Source organism: Cynoglossus semilaevis, chromosome 20, assembly GCF_000523025.1.
Source record: "Cynoglossus semilaevis isolate Cse_v1.0 chromosome 20, Cse_v1.0, whole genome shotgun sequence".
NCBI classification, from domain to species: domain Eukaryota; kingdom Metazoa; phylum Chordata; class Actinopteri; order Pleuronectiformes; family Cynoglossidae; genus Cynoglossus; species Cynoglossus semilaevis.
This window is the reverse complement of record NC_024326.1, coordinates 7,234,997-7,252,110: the sequence shown is the minus strand read 5'-3', so window position 1 is coordinate 7,252,110 and position 17,114 is coordinate 7,234,997. Positions and strand designations below refer to the sequence as shown.

Sequence of the window (17,114 nt, the reverse complement as noted above, 5' to 3'; positions counted from 1 at the left end):
TTTTTTTTGTGGGAACTTTTCCAATTCGATATGTGAAAGTGTATTTTTTAATTAAATAGAAGGGGAAACCACAGCATGTTTCTAACAATGTTTTTGCCTGAAACCTCAGCTTGTGATGTCCATACTGTGATATATTATTTACTTCTGAAGTGACACTAGTCTTTGGCTGATATCAGCAGTTATCACATTTGACCTGCTTTTAAATCATGCACAACATCTGGCGGCTGCACACACAGTCTCGTCTGTGGACCAAAAAGTGAAATCCATGCGTCACGTCATAAAGACCGAGTGGATTAAGTGTGACTTTAAATGGATGTATGATTTACTATAGTGTAAGTATCCTGAAGCATAATCTCCGCCCTGCTCTCTAACGCTGCGGCCTTGTCTTTTAAGAGTATTAAACAGGGCTTTTCATTAATTATTCACTCTTAGGTCAGTGTGGATTGGTCGTCAGCTGCGATGTTTTGGTCATGTTCCCGTTTCTTGTGGTCCTGTGCAGGAGGACTATGATCAGGTCTCCTTGGAGGAGCAGTTCTATCCAGGTGACGGCAGCATGATGAGCCCCAAAGCCAAGCTGCTGCTCCGAGAGTCCAAGAAAGAGCTCCTGAGGTTTGTAGTGTGATGTCACCTTCACATTTAGCTGCCACACGGTCCGTTCAGAGGTCAATATGATTCATTCTGAAGACCTTAAAGGTACAGTACATGTGACTGTGACTGATATGTCCACAGGTTCATGTGGAGAAGAGTTGTTTCTATGTGAAAGTGAGTCTCGCCCTGTACTGCTGACCTTGTACACGCTGAATGTACAAACTCTTCACTCTTGTAGTTAGAGTGCATGCTCTGCTGGGTCCCTCCCCCCCTCCCCCCCAACCCCAGGATCATAACAAAAGGACAAAGTAGGATCCGCTGTAGTTTTTTTTTTTTTTACCACACAGTACACCCTCCTCAGTGACAGTCGGAGGCAGAGACATACAGTCAAATCAAACAAACCCCATACCTGGATAACTTGGTGCACATTCTAAAAATGCCACAAAAAATGTAAATCAATAATACACTTTTTTAAATTTTATTTGGCTTTCAGTGTTTTAATGATGATGGACTTAGATTTAGACTAAAATATTAGCTATAGATATATGCAATAATCCAGAGGACCAGTACTGGATGGTCGGCTCGGTTATATAAATTACAATGTATTCATAATAGAAATAATAGAAAGTGCATTTACATTATATATACAATAACACAATTTTCTGGCAACCCCAGAGACATTTATATTTTATTCTATAATTAGTTTTTGATCAATACAGAGTAGATTGTACATATACTATGTTGTACTATAATAGTACACAATGTCACATTTAATTTTCATTGTCTTTAAATTTTTTTTTTTTTTTTAGAGTGTACCAAGTTTTCCAGGCGCAGGGTTGGCGACTCTCTACTAAACTTCCCGCTGTACTAACTCTTTATGTCTCTGTTAATGCCCATGAAGAGGTTCTCAGTGTGAAAGAAAAGAGTCTGCTCCAGCTTTGCAGATGTCTGAGAGGAAAAAAAAGAGTAATCTACTGTATGTAGTAAAAGCTTTGTGTTCTCCTGCAGCTGTCCGACCCCAGGCTGTGATGGCAGTGGTCATGTGACGGGGAATTATGCATCACATCGGAGGTATTGAAATTAATTGCATTCTTTGTTAGCACTAGCCGGGCAGATGTACAGTTAATGCAAACAGTGCAGATTATTTTAATTGATTTCAGATGCGTTCAGGTGATTTTGGGTTATTTGTTTTGTTTTCATTTTAGAGACAGAAAATGTTTGGTTTTTTTTTCATGTAAAGAGAGAGAGAGTGTCAAATATTTTTTTCTATAAATATGCCTTGAGATATAGCATGGAGATGCTTGTATTCAGCTGTGATCAAAGAGTGCATTAAATTGACTGTTAGCTCTTTATCCTCTCCAGTGTGTCTGGATGTCCCCTGGCTGACAAAACACTCAAATCACTGATGGCAGCCAACTCTCAGGAACTAAAGTATGTCTTTTCACAAGCGCTATTGTTGCTAAAGGATTATTCACGTCAGTAGAGGCAGCTTGTTTATGCCTCATCTGCTTACTTATATTTGTTGCTTCCTTTTCCCTTTTTCATTTTTTTCTTTCTTTCCACTTTTGATAGTTTTTTTTCTTCTTTACAATTCAATTCCACATGCCTTTCCTTTCATTTTGCATTCCCATCTCATTCTTCTCATTTTTCTTGTTTCTTTCTGCTGTCTTTTCTTCTCTTTTTTGTCTTCTTTTTCTGTTGTGCTTTTTTATATGTTTTTCTACGTTCTCTCTTTTTTGTCTTCTTTTTCTGTTGTGATTTTTTATGTTTTTCTACTTTCTTTTTTCCATTCTTTACTTTCTTTTCTTGTATTCAATTTTTTTTCCTTGTCCTTTACTTTACTAACCACTCTTCTCGTTCCTGTCCTCTTTTGTCCTCTTCTTTCCTTCCTTTCCTTCCTTTCCTTTCCTTTCTTTCCCTTCCTTTTCTCTTCTTTCCTTTCTTTCTTTTTCTTTTCCTTTCCTTCCTTTCTCTTTATGTATAATAGAAGACATATATTTTAGCTGTTGACATCTGCAGTAAACTAAACTCTCTCTCTCTCTTTCTTTCTTTCTCTCTCTCTCTCTCTCTTTCTCTCTCTCACTCTCTCTTTCTCCCTCTCCCTCCGTGTCGTCTCTCTGTCCTCGTCTCTGTCCATGTCTGTTGTCCTGCAGGTGTCCAACACCTGGTTGTGATGGCTCTGGACATGTGACTGGAAACTATGCTTCACACAGAAGGTACCAGAAGAAGAAAACACACTCACTCACTGCTGAGTATCAGCTACATTAGTCAGATGTATAACATTCAAACAGATGGTGAAAGTCTCACTCTGTGCTGCAGACACACTGCACTTTTTAAGCCGCTCGTCTTACAGATTCTTTTGGCTGCAACCAAAGTTACATCTAACATGTCGACTGGCTCAAACGTGTCGAGTTCAACTCTCTGTATTTCAGTAGATTTGATCTAACATTAACCCAGAGTCTTTTTAACCATCTGTAGCTTGTCAGGATGTCCCCGTGCCAGAAAGGGAGGTTTGAAGCTGACACCAAACAAGGATGAAAAAGATGATACAGAACTGAAGTAAGATTTTTATTTTTTATTTTTAAATCAGTCTCTTTAAAAAAAAAAACACAAAAAAACCCATATAAACATAAATTGTACTTTTTGGAGCATTTACACCTGGAGACCATGGAAAGAAAATAAAACGTTCCCTTCACATCATCAGCGATTATTTACCAAGAATTATTATGTTATGTTTTTTTTTTTAAAGGATTTTGTTTCTTTTATTTTCCCAATGGCAAATCTGGCTCATCACTCCTCTCTGAGAGCTTTCTTTATAATTGTGATGAACAAAGAAATCATGTTGAAATGCCTGCACTTATTTAGAGCTTAATCGCTGTTGTTTGTAAAGTGTGATTGAAAAAAAAAAAAATACAATTAATGTGGAGTTTAAATCCAAAGTCAGACACATGAGCCTTTGTTTACTTATACATCTGGACAATGATTTTTTTCTTTATAATTACTTATGCAAAGGGCATGAACGTAGGAATTAGACTGGAATAGATCTCATACACATTAAGAGTGAAAGGGAGAGACCGGGGGGGCGGGGAGTCCCCAGATTATTGTAAACAGTGGGCCATATGGCATGGCTCCATTGTCCTGATGCTATGCATCAAGCCACCTACCTGTGGTAAATGTAAGTAATGGCACTGGTGGTGTTTTGTTCTCTGAGTGCTGTCGAGAACAAATCGCTGAAACTGTTTTTTTTTTTGTTTTTTTTTCTCCTTTTCCCGCCGCAGCACTCGACTGCATGTGTGCCATTTGTATCATCTCTGCTGAACTTTCACCTTTGTCAATAAGGGAAAGGGTCGTCCACCTCCGAATCACATTCTTTCGCATGATGGGATACATGACAATTATCTGTAATTCATGTCACTCCATTACTGACCTGCAAAACACAGGCCTGGAACTCAGTCGTAATCAACATGATTGTATCGTGTGCTTCGGTGTTTTTCACCCATGTCAGGGTGTTTGCTCTGACCAGCACTAGTTCTGCACCAAGTTTCAGTGGATTAGTAACTTGGAATTAATGCGATTATTTGAGTCCATTTCTAGTTTGGGCGACTTAATTTTTAATCAGCATTTGTCTGGATTAATCAACATAATGGTGTACAAATCTTCCGGTCCAGTTATTGAAAAAGAGAATTTCATAAATCCCAGTGTGAAGTATGGTGCATTTGTTTTTATTATTATTTTGCAGTTTCATATGAAGTATTTTCAATCCTGTTTTATATAGAAATAAAACCTTTTTTCCTAAATTAAGTTCGTGAATCAGAGTAAATCAAAAAGTTGTAAGAATGATTTTATAGATTCAGTAAAAGCATGTGAAAAGCTAAGAAAAGTTTTATCATCATGTCTTTAACAAGTGTTGGGCTGAGTTACATTTTATTTTATCAAGATTTTAATGCTCAAAATTTACCAGTATTTATAGAATAAGAGAAAAAATAATTGTTTGTTTTTTTTAAGCAAACTTTAATGGAGAGTTTTGGTTTATGGTCCCCTGATACTTAAAAAAACATTGTAAAGAAACATTTCTACATCAAATAATGATTTCTCCGATGTAGACACTGCAGGGTCTCAGATTGTTTCTTACCTGTGGTTTTCCTTGTTAGGTGTCCAGTAATTGGCTGTGACGGACAGGGCCACATATCAGGAAAATACACATCCCATCGCAGTGCAGGCAGTTGTCCACTGGCTGCCAAAAGACAGAAGGAGTCGTCTATCAACGGTCTGCCGTTTCCCTGGAAGACCAACAAACAGGAACTGCCCCATTGTCCTCTGCCCGGCTGCAATGGCCTCGGACATGCCAATAATGTGTTTGCCACTCACAGAAGGTGAGAGCTCGAGGGTTTTCTTCTGTTTTTTTTGCTCTGAATTTCCAGTGTTGCACCTTTTCACTCGTCCGTGTACTGTCTGTGCTGTTAATAAAGTTTGACTGTTGTACTTGTCCAGTCTGTCGGGTTGTCCACTGAATGCACAGAACATCAAGAGGAAACACACCGAGGAGGAAATGATGACGATCAAGCTGAGAGCGAGCAGCGGTGAGACACTCCAAGCACAGTCTGACACCCTTTATTTTTTAACATATTCACAGCTCAATAGTTAATGAATAATGATGTCGAAATGAAGGCGTTAACCACTTTAAATCATTTGTGAAGATGAATCAGATTAAAACTTTTACCACATGTCAATGTCAGAGCAGAATGAGACACATTGTTAGTATTGAGGACAACCAGAGTTCTCAAAGCGTCTGTTGACGTGTTCTACAGTAATGACATAAATCCACGTTTTTCCATATTAATAATTTTATTTTATACAAATACTCATTTGTATTAGATTAATATAAAAATATGTGTTTGAATAATATTTAGAACAAAAGGGTTGTTGAATTTAGGAATGATGGTCAAGCTAAATTATGAATGCGATTAATCGTGATGTATGGTGATTATTCCACAGCTATCCGCTGATTAATCAGATTTTTAAATCGCTTAAGAGCCCCGTGACTAATAAGCTGTTTTGTCTATTTTCTCTCAGGTGTTGAAAACAAAGAAGACATGCAGCACTTGGACCACGAAATAAAGGAACTGAATGAATCAAACATGAAGATAGAAGCCGACATGATGCAGCTCCAAACACAGGTAAGTTTTTACTCTCACATTCTCTCCTTGGAGCCGGGGGCCCGATCTGTTTGTTCACTCAGTTTTCTTTACTTTTCTACACGAAAGCAGATCTCCTCGATGGAATGTAACCTGAGGACAATTGAGGAGGAGAACAAGATGATCGAGCAGCACAACGACAGCCTTCTGAAGGAACTGGCTCGCCTCAGCCAAGCTCTCATCAACAGCCTCACAGATATTCAGCTGCCTCAAATGGTAGAGTAAGCCCTGAAGACGGCCTTCAGGCCGGTCTTTAACCCCTGACCTGTCCTGGAGGAACACTTGTGCCCCCCCTACCTCTAAAAAAGTGTACCATAAATTTCCGCTGAACTGTTTTCACTAACTGTTGAACATGTTTTTGTTGCAGGGACCCATCAGTGAGCACAACTTTGAAGCCTATGTGAACACATTAACTGACATGTACAACAACTCGGAGCACGAATACTCTCCTGAGTGCAAGGCCCTGTTGGATAATATCAAACAGGCCATAAAGGGCATCCATGTTTAAGGTGCAGAGCGCCACCTGCAGGCGTCTTGACTACATAGCTCTATTTTACTGAGGAGTGCTGGCGTGGCTGCATGTATGAGAGGAAGCTTTTGGGAATGTTCTCTGGCACTTCCTGGAAAACACACTGCACTGGAGATAAAGAAAAAAAAAGTGGGCAGCCGGATCTGAGATACTTTTATTGTTTCTGTATTCACTTGATATGTTTAAATCCCTGCTGAGATTTTATTTTTTACCCCTATGGCACTTAATGATTGTGTATGGTTTGCTTGGTTTAAATCTGTTTGTGTTCACGTCATTCTTAAATTATCACTATTTATTATCTATATTATTCATATTATGATTATATCTGTTTGTCGGTGTATTTATTTCCTCCCGCTTTAATTTATTCCTCCAAAATCTGTAAATGCTGATGTTTTTTTTTCTGCACACTGTAAATGACATAGAAGCACATTCCAATTTCCGTGGCATACTTTTGCCATCTAGTGTTGAAAACCTTTTACTGTCGCTAAAATCAATGAACCACGAGTTGGTTTTTCCCTTCAGAGTAAAAGAAAGAAGAAGAATAATAAGAGAAAAATACTACCAAAATTACTAAGTATCATTGCTTTGACTTTGTTTATTGGAAACTGAATGTATGTGGAGCCATTGCAGATGCTTAGATTTTCAAGGAATGCAATGGAACTGTACTGTATCTATTTTCTCAAAGTACAACAATGAGGTGACACTGAGAGAAAACATGCAACATCACTCGGTGAGGTGAATGTTCAGAGGTTCTGATTTGTATTTCATGCTTCACAGAGTGAAACAAAAATCCACTTTGTCCAAATATCTTACTTTTTTTTTAAAAATATAGATATTATAACTGCCTTCTGTGCACACACCGTGGGGTGTGCATATAGTATGTGCCTAAATGTATATGAATTCATAAAAAATACAAGTACTATGTTTTGTGGTAGGACAGTATTATGTGAATGGTGTCTAATTTATTCTACAGTACAATTATTTTTCATAGAAGGGAAACCTTCCTGATGACTGTTTATATACCCTTGTCTCAGTAGCTGTAATCCCACAGTCGGAAGTCATGACTGGGATTATCACAAACTGGCTGTTTAATTTGAATTTTTGGCACCAGGCAAAGAGTAAGAAGTGAAGAGGAGATATTTACACACAAAAAAAGGGAGAAATCCATAACAGTTCCTATTTAAGTTCAAGCCTTAACTTTTGAAGCAGTTTAGATTCTTCTATCTTTTTAATGTTTTAATCACCAAATGCAAAATCTGGGATTTTAAAGAAGATGTTTGCTAATCTGATATTTGTTTGCTTCAATTGCACTTTTTTTCTTACTTATTTTAATTGTTAATGTTACCATACTGTTTTGATTCTAACCAACAGGACACTGCAGGTGTCACTATGTCACAATTTACTAAATCTAAAAGAGTATTTTAAAAAAGCGCAAACTTTTCATGTCTGTAGAGTGGTGTCAAGGATATGTAGCCCAGACATAGACTTACTACTAAAATAAAATGTTACAGCAAAAAGCCAAATCAGAGAAAAAACAAAAACATTCTATCAAAAATCCAGTGTTTTAAACATTTAAATCTTTGTCAATCAAATTGAATTCTTTTAAAAAGCCTTTATTATTATTATTTTTATTATTTAATTCTGGTACCACACATCGTTTGCTCAGGAAGTTTTGTGAATAATATTTTTCCCTATTAGTATTTTGGTGTTTTGTAATGTGAACTGCTTTTTTGTGGACTGATAGTATGATACAGAATTGTACTGTATTTCTTTTCTTTTACATCCAATTGTAACGCTTTATTTCTGGTTGTAGTAGTTTGTAAATTGAGACTTCCTATTACTTTTACTATTTCATAATAAACAGATATGCGCTGTGTTGTACAGTTTGTGTATGGTAGAAATAAACTTTTCAAACACTGCCTCAGGATTTACATTACTGTAAGGCTTTCAGCCTCACCTAGTGGTTAATCTTTAGTATTACATGCAAAACAGGAATAGCGTGGACGGAAATACATTTTGAATCATGGTATAAATGTACTAAAGCACTCAAATGTTTTTATTAGATACCTTATGAGGTACGCCAAGTATTATAATCGAATGTTTAATGTAGATTAGCATTGGTTTTTAAAGGGTAATTAAAAAGTCTGCCTGATTAAAATGCATAATTGTTTTAATATGTTGACATAGGCTACAATAAGAATTGAAGAAGTAATCCACACATTTCAGTAAATAAGGATACTAACCTCACCTATAAATATCTTATAACTCTAAATATTAACATTAATATTAATATGGAAGTACAGATAACACTTTCTAAATTAGACATTTTGACGTGTAAAACCACTGACAATGCAGTACTAATCACAATTTGTAGTTTAGATCAAGTTGATACATATGTTTTCTATCAATTGTCACAAGAGCTTATACAGTATAACAGTCATTAAAAGTTCATGTGAGTTGCTAAACCAGCTGTAGACATTCAACTGTATGTAATCAAATCAACCAATCAGATCGCCTGAGAAAAACGTAACCATGAGGTTCATGAGGGCGAAAAAAAAACAAACGATAAAGCATCACTTGATTCGGTTTACCAAATTAAAGTGCTTTAAACATGTCTTTACCTACATAAGAAAATACTACGATAAGTTGCTTTTTATTTTTAATTTTGCCTTAAAGCTTTTTCCATTTGCTTAAAAGTGAAAATTAGCCTATTCACGAGTATGAATTAAAAACTCTTGCAAAACCAGTTCTGTTTCATAGTCAGGTAAATAATCTCACCAGGCCACAACATGTGAAGGCGGTGCATTAGCAACAGGCCTACCATGTGTACATCATTCAGAATATGAGTCCGTCTGCTGACACCCCATCCATCCAACCCAGAAGCAGCCCCTTCAATCTCCCCCTCGGCCATAGCTGTCCTTGAAGCTGTATATAGCATGTGGCCTATATTATTATGACATGTTGTTTACACTGTATTTATGCTGTGTGTGTAAAATGTGAGAGCACTCCAGACATACAGTGTTAGGTGACACTGCATACACTGGTGTGACCTCTGCTAAGTTAACTGACTGAGAGGGAGTTTTTGAAATAAAGTTAACTTCATATTTATCTAAAAAAGCAGGATGAAATTAAATAAAACGTTTTGTAAATATTAAAAATGCTTTTGTCTGATTATGTAACATGGGTTTTAAGGCCTTCAGGCCTTCAAAGAGTTCATGTCTCATTACTCAGTGGAGAAAAAAAAAAGACTGACAGAACACTGAGTTTCATAGAGTACATATACAACCGACAGTTTTATGTGCTGAACAATAACTGCAAAAGAGGGAATTAAACAAGCGACGTTCTAAGGCGGTGTTGCTGAAACTGGGTCAAACTTAAAAGAGGGAAATGCTGATCTTGTCAGGCCACATTGGGTCATGAGAGAAATGACTCATGATTCTGGATGAGGAGGTATTGAGTTAACACAGGGACTTAAATGAACCCGAATCAAACACTTTTAATTGTTTATTTTAGACAGATAGATAGATAGAACAGGTGGATAAATATTTTTAGACAGTTTTTCAACTAAAAGAAAAAGCCTGCTCTGTGACAGCTGACCTGTCCAAAACAGAATTCATCTGCCAAGCACAAATGTTTCCTTATTAAACCTCTTGTCATCTATTCCTAGCAGAGAACTGACCAAGTGTGTGCTAAATTTAGGGCTTTCCTTAAAGGAAATGTGCAGAGCTACCAAAGTGAAAGCTTTTATTTTTGTTACTGTGCACATTGTTTGTCAATGCCAGTAGAAATCAGGTCGACTATTATTGCAGTCACACAAATTTCCCCTCCTGCATTGGCTTTAGTGTTTGTATTCATCTGTATGTGTTACATTGTCAATGAATTGGTTAAAAGTTGGGCCAAAAAATGTGACACTTCTGACCATTTTTTAAAAAAAAAATCTTTACTAGTGCTCTAACTTTGTTTTTTGTAATGTGATCAAAGCGAAATTAAATCTGCTCACGTTTCCCAAAAATAGAATTGTTTGCATTTGCCGGTAAGCTTGAATGTTGCGGACGTGTATGTATAAACAAATGTAGACGTATATGAACAGCCAGAGAAGCAACAGCGTTGACCACGTGATCTGTGTTTACATCCTCAGCTCAGCTGTTTCTCTCTTCCTCCACTTCGACGCTGTGGCTCGTCCTCACTGTTTCGCCTTCTGCTCACAAAGATCCTAGTTAGTCAGTTTACAAGTCGTCGACCTGTGCTGGAGGTTTTTTATAACCTTCTGTCTGCGCGACTGTCATTGACCGTCGCAGTGCACAGCTCACCCACAAACCAGGAGTGAGTTAATGCGCCACGACACTGTGAGTATTTATAATTTCTTTGTTTAAATCACCGAACAAAAGGTCGTGTATGGTGTGTTCGCATCTATATCCTTTGTCACGGACAGTTTGATCATGTTTGGCGAATTTAGGAGGACATAAAGTGCGTGCGTGTTAGTACGTGTGCCTTGTGTGTTGGCAGGATAAAGTGTTACCTCGCTAACCTGCTTTGTCTGTGATGTGATGATGGCGCACTCAGGCCCACAGCCGCAGCTGCTAACGTTAGCCAGCTTTACTTTAGCTCACTCTGCACTCACATTCTCACAGCTTAGTTTTATAAACCTGCAAATCACATCGGTCAGTGTAGGAGAGTTTGCAACATCGGTGCATGTTTTATTTGTAAATATAAGCGACTGTTAGTGTGAAGTGGCAGCTGAAGCGGAGAGTTTGGTTCCATCAGGCGGAAGAGGATTTAAGATAAGAAAAAACAGCCCCCCTCTCCCAAACTATATACTCTGAGCTTTTGTTTTATAAATTGCAAGTTGCTACTTTTAAGACTAAGTGTTTTGCGTGATTGTGTTCACAGTTCAAGCCTGTGTCGATGTGCGTTGCAGGGAAATGTACGGAAACTGCGCTTTTGTCAACATAATCACCATATGAACGCACTTTGACAAACACAGGCTGTATGTCAGCTTTGTGTAATCAATCACAGTTTTTCCACAAAGCAGTGGTTCACACACTTTCAGCCATGATCAACGTTTTAATTGCATATCTTGTGAAAACGCTGCTGCTGTTGTTGTTTTGCTCAGTCGTCAGCAGCAGTGTGGGGACACACTTCTGCACACCGATTGGCTGACGGGCCGCCGTCTGTGTGGCAACTACGTCACGTGGCCAGTCACCGCGCTGATTGGTTGCATCAGGTGTCAATTAACTCGATTTAGTCACATCCGCAAAAGTTAGTGTTTTAAAATTGATACATATTCAATTTGGCACTAATTTCAACAACAATAATTTAAAAAAAAAACAAAAAACTATTTAATGACCTTAGAAATTAAGAACTATTATTTTTTTAATATCAATAAAAGTCCTCTCTTATTTACATTAGGAGTAGGATATGAATTATGCCATGTCAGGTTCCCAGCTGCCAAGGTCTGGAACACACTTCCAGGTGTTATCAGTTAAGAAAGAAATGATTAAAATATTAATTTCATTTTATGTGTTATCCTTGTTGATGTTTTATTTTTGAAAAAATTGCCCAATTCTCTTACAATTGTATGCTTTCCTGCTTCTTCATCCTTATCAGGTCATATCAAGTCACCAAAAATAGGGAAAAGGCTCAACGAGGAGAGACCACCAACACCCAAAAAGCAACAATTACAAGACATTACCAGCTGTCCAACCTAAGGTACAGGTTTGTAAAAAAAAAAAAAAGAGATACATAACTTTGTTTTATGCAGGTGTGGATGTGCAGTTTCATGTTTCTGGTACCATGGAAAACCTGTTTCCAGGAGTAAGTACATGCTTCCTGACAGTAAAAGGGTATGGTTTAGTAAAAAAAAAAACACGTTTTATGTTTTATGGCGCCCCCTGCAGAAACCACAGTAATTCCTGGAGGCTTATTTAACGGCTAAATATAATTTGTTAATGTTGTCAATTGAAAGAAGTGGAAAACAATTGGCAGAAATGGGCGAAAATCATGTTCTGATTTTCGCCCATTTTGTGTTGAAAAAGTTGAGATGTTGAAAAAGTCAAAGATTTAATCACCAAAGAGCAGAGATATTCCACAAACTAAAAAAAATGAACACTTAATAATATGTAATAATAATAATATGGAATATAATGGAAAACCTATTAAATAATTTCATATTGTCCTAACATATTCCCATTGTCTGTCTGTAGTCAGTGTGGCAGCACACACGCCTTTTAATTGTCACATCCCTTTTCTGTTTGTTTCTAATTAGTGCACAGTCTAGTGGTCAGATTCACATCGACAGGAATTTAAGACTCCCCTTTAATTAAATCTGAATGCACAACTTGCCCGAGGGTGGGACTAGTGGCAAATTCTTATGATTGCTTTGATTTGAAATAGTTATTCACTGTTGGGGAAAAAGAAACTCTTCAGAGACTTGGCAACCAGTCTTATATTGTCTTATAGTAGTCTCATTATAGTGAAAAGATCATTAAAGTCTGTTAGTAGTAATAAAGCTATAGTTCTCCATATGATACTTTCAAGCTGTGTAAGTACATTTGAAGAAATCCCCCTACAAAGCCACGGATATTTGTTAAGTAAAAGTAGTGAAGAGGAAAATGACTTACTAGACTGTGGCAAAGTGCTACAATTTTGTTCAGTTTGTATATTCAGTTTTATTTTGGAGTGTTTTTAGATTCTACAAGGAACATGTTAAATATTCTGAATATATAAATCATGTAGCTTTCCCTTTCCCGCCTGTAAAATATGCTAGGACAATGATGCTCATAGAGATAACCTTGTACATTTAATTATTTCCATTCTCAAAATGTACTTGCCATACACTAGATAACATATTGTTTCTCAAATTGGGGCAAGGGCCACTCCCTAGAGACACCGAGCTGTTGCAAAGGAAAGTAAATTTTTTTTTTTTTTTTTAAGTTTTGGCCACAGTAAGAAAATTGCAATGGTTGTAAAAATGTCAGAAAAAACTGTGAATGGTTCTTTGTCTCTGTATGTGAGCCCTGTGGTGAACTGTGCAATACTCTGCCCTCACCCATTGACTGCTTCTCTCACCCAATGGCTGCTGGGATTGGCTCCAACTCCACAGCAACCATTAAAAGTAGGTTTTAGAGAAGAATGAGTGAAAAGTCAAGGAAGAAGTCGCAGCACCTCACCATAGACTGACCATATGTCCATATTGCCCCCCTACAGATTGAGTGCTGCCTGTTATCTACTGCCTTAACACAAACCTGGCCTGTTTTGCTGAATCTGACAGAATTTCAACAGGCGAATTTCATCAATCCTCCATATTTCCCAAACCCCTTGCAAAAAGAAAGTACTCTCAGCTCTTTGCAGAACACACTGGATAAGGAGAGATTTTAACAGCGTCAACAGATAGAAAGTTAAAGCCAGACGTTGACAGCTCTTGTCTTGCTGAAACAAACCCCACAGTTACAGCTCTACCGTCTGATACAATCCAGTGCAACAGTTTAGATTCAGAGTAAATGTTACAGTTAGAGCTGACACTTGTAAGTCTTATAATATTTGCTGTGCTTTTACAAACCTGATAAAACCCAGAGTATTAGAAAGGCATCAGAATATTCAAGTCAACTGAGTCCAACGCCAACCCAGACTTAGACTCGCCGTGCTCTAGTAGTCCATGTGTCACGGCTTTGCCGCCTAGAAAGGCTGTTGGTATTCAGTTACAGGATCAGAGGTGATCTCATGTCACTGGAGTCTCAGTTGCATGTTTAGTCATCCTGCATAGTTCAGTGGGGTGTCCCCAAATCGGGTCACAGGACGTGTTGCAGACTAAAATGCCTTCAAGGGGTAAAGCCAGGACAACCTGACGGTGTTTACCAATAGGCTACTGATTATAAAGAAATATTCTTTGTGAAGCTCTCTTTCCTGTTCTGGCCCAGCTGATCCATTTGACCCAGAAGAGTGAATGAACTGTTTCAGGACTAGTTTATCATTGGTCTAAACATACAGTGAGGTGACAGAACACCTCACTCACCTGACCCACTTCGTGGATCTCCGGTCTGCTGCAGGCGACTAGGAAGACAAAAAAATGCAGAGGGAAAAACTGAGATTAAAATATATGCTGTTTATCTGCCATAGTAAATCAATCAGTGTCTTTGAGTCAGTGTAAAAAGAAGCCAGCGAAAAATTACCTTACAGGCCCTTCTACTACAAAGTCACCCCTGAATTTTGTCACTGTTAGCTGACTCAGATGTGGAGTTGCTGAGGAGGCAGAGAGGGAAACTCAAGACGTGGTTGACTCCTCTGTATCCTCAGCTACTCTCAGCCTCAGGCAGTGTGGAATATATTTGTTATCAAAACAACAATAAAAATGTTAAATCATTAGCATGTGAGGACTCTTCTCTTTACCGCTCTAATGAGGTGTTAACAGTGAAGTGTACTCTAAAAAAAAGTCAAATGTCATATTTTTATAACTTTAAAAGCTCTGGCCGACATTTGCATAGTGCATACTTCAGCAAAAACAGCAACTCACAGCACTGGCTCCCAAACCCTTTTGGGCTTGGCTCATTAAAATAGATCTGTATGTGAGGCACAATTCACAAAAGTTAATGCCTTGGTGGAACACTTTTACCAAAGAACCTTTTTACCTTCTAAGACTGTTTAATCTGGCCTAAAGTGCATTAGGAATTCAGTCAAAGAATGATGAATAAATCAGAGCGAAGCCAACAGAAAGGAGGGAAAAATGATGTTATGCAAATCTGCGGCTGACCTTGTTTCACCTGCAACATTTTTATGTGTGCGAAAATTCAATTTTGGGTACAAAAGGTCAGCGCAATGCTGAATGTCAAAGACATTAATGGTATATGACGGAAGGACAAATGCAATAAATCCTACTGTCATAAAGGTTATTGTTTGGAAGCAAACAAGCTGCACTGAGAGTGAGGGCCGGCTGCTCTGCCTTCAGGAACCAGCACACGCGCTGCAGACTGTGGGAATGACTGCCATTTAACTGGCTGGTCAAAGAAATCTGCTTGTGATAAGGCATTGATCAATAAGGACATCTAGTGACATGTCTACATTGAAAACTACTGGTGATGCAATATACTGTACCTGTATCAGGCCCACTATTCCATCTTCATTCTGTTAGGATACGAACAATAATTATTTTAATTTTTATTATTTAAATAACCACCTGAAGATGTGCCTTTAGTGCCGAGAACACTGGTTTCTCATCTTTGTTTAACGACACACTGGTTAATGAGAGGTTTATACCTCACCAGGTCACATTTTAATTGAGACTCATTTAACCAACATTGTCTGGTAATTTGTTGATTAAAACGTGGAAGTAGTGCAACTGGGTTAAATGACATTTTTACTGAAAACTTGGAGATAATTGTTTTGAGTTGAATTGCAACCTTCGCTCTCTGTTCTGTTATTCCTTGTTTTATTAATATGTTATCTTATCTTTTGTGCTCAGATTGAAATAGCTGTTTTTTGTAGTTCTTCATATTTTTATAACTTTAAAAGCTCTGGCCGACATTTGCATAGTGCATACTTCAGCAAAAACAGCAACTCACAGCACTGGCTCCCAAACCCTTTTGGGCTTGGCTCATTAAAATAGATCTGTATGTGAGGCACAATTCACAAAAGTTAATGCCTTGGTGGAACACTTTTACCAAAGAACCTTTTTACCTTCTAAGACTGTTTAATCTGGCCTAAAGTGCATTAGGAATTCAGTCAAAGAATGATGAATAAATCAGAGCGAAGCCAACAGAAAGGAGGGAAAAATGATGTTATGCAAATCTGCGGCTGACCTTGTTTCACCTGCAACATTTTTATGTGTGCGAAAATTCAATTTTGGGTACAAAAGGTCAGCGCAATGCTGAATGTCAAAGACATTAATGGTATATGACGGAAGGACAAATGCAATAAATCCTACTGTCATAAAGGTTATTGTTTGGAAGCAAACAAGCTGCACTGAGAGTGAGGGCCGGCTGCTCTGCCTTCAGGAACCAGCACACGGCGCTGCAGACTGTGGGAATGACTGCCATTTAACTGGCTGGTCAAAGAAATCTGCTTGTGATAAGGCATTGATCAATAAGGACATCTAGTGACATGTCTACATTGAAAACTACTGGTGATGCAATATACTGTACCTGTATCAGGCCCACTATTCCATCTTCATTCTGTTAGGATACGAACAATAATTATTTTAATTTTTATTATTTAAATAACCACCTGAAGATGTGCCTTTAGTGCCGAGAACACTGGTTTCTCATCTTTGTTTAACGACACACTGGTTAATGAGAGGTTTATACCTCACCAGGTCACATTTTAATTGAGACTCATTTAACCAACATTGTCTGGTAATTTGTTGATTAAAACGTGGAAGTAGTGCAACTGGGTTAAATGACATTTTTACTGAAAACTTGGAGATAATTGTTTTGAGTTGAATTGCAACCTTCGCTCTCTGTTCTGTTATTCCTTGTTTTATTAATATGTTATCTTATCTTTTGTGCTCAGATTGAAATAGCTGTTTTTTGTAGTTCTATCTGTCCATGGATTTGCCCCCCCCCCCTCCCCCCCTCTCTCTCCATGTTTGCATGTCTTTTAACTCCCCAGATTCTGCCGCGTTCCTTGCAGATTGGCAATTAGGGTAATTGAAGCCCGATAAGTGACCGTGTGGGGTGAGAGCGCTTGTTTATGTCTGTATTTAGCCCTGTGATGGCAGCCTGTCCAGGGTGTTAACCTGCCTGTTGGCAATGTCAGCTCAGACTGGTTTCATCCTCCCTCTCGACCTTCAGCCGGATAAAGCGGGGGGGGGT

The 17,114-nt window shown here is 38.1% G+C and overlaps 2 protein-coding genes and 1 long non-coding RNA gene across 4 annotated transcripts in view; 2 read left to right on the top strand and 1 right to left on the bottom strand.

Moving 5' to 3' along the window:
* Positions 1–4,858, bottom strand: part of LOC112486290 (uncharacterized) — a 7,094-nt gene extending 2,236 nt beyond the window's left edge. The window contains exon 1 of the long non-coding RNA XR_003048695.1: positions 4,721–4,858. This is a non-coding gene — a long non-coding RNA (uncharacterized LOC112486290). The remainder of the gene's footprint in view (positions 1–4,720) is intronic.
* The window catches only part of st18 (ST18 C2H2C-type zinc finger transcription factor), a 41,857-nt gene extending 34,114 nt beyond the window's left edge, over positions 1–7,743 (top strand). Inside the window, 10 exon segments of the mRNA XM_025052428.1 lie at positions 500–609; positions 1,597–1,659; positions 1,951–2,019; positions 2,742–2,804; positions 3,067–3,147; positions 4,740–4,961; positions 5,080–5,168; positions 5,662–5,765; positions 5,853–5,999; positions 6,151–7,743. Coding sequence (XP_024908196.1) covers positions 500–609; positions 1,597–1,659; positions 1,951–2,019; positions 2,742–2,804; positions 3,067–3,147; positions 4,740–4,961; positions 5,080–5,168; positions 5,662–5,765; positions 5,853–5,999; positions 6,151–6,291 — 1,089 coding nt within the window. The 3' untranslated portion in view covers positions 6,292–7,743.
* A 2,574-nt stretch (positions 7,744–10,317) lies between these two features.
* The window catches only part of pcmtd1 (protein-L-isoaspartate (D-aspartate) O-methyltransferase domain containing 1), a 16,893-nt gene continuing 10,096 nt past the window's right edge, over positions 10,318–17,114 (top strand). Inside the window, exons 1-2 of one of the 2 annotated variants that reach the window (XM_008334348.3) lie at positions 10,318–10,658; positions 11,920–12,021. The gene's annotated coding sequence lies outside the window, so the exon portion shown is untranslated. Of the gene's footprint in view, positions 10,659–11,919; positions 12,127–17,114 lie in introns of both variants that reach the window. The other variant, XM_025066273.1, reaches the window with a different exon arrangement.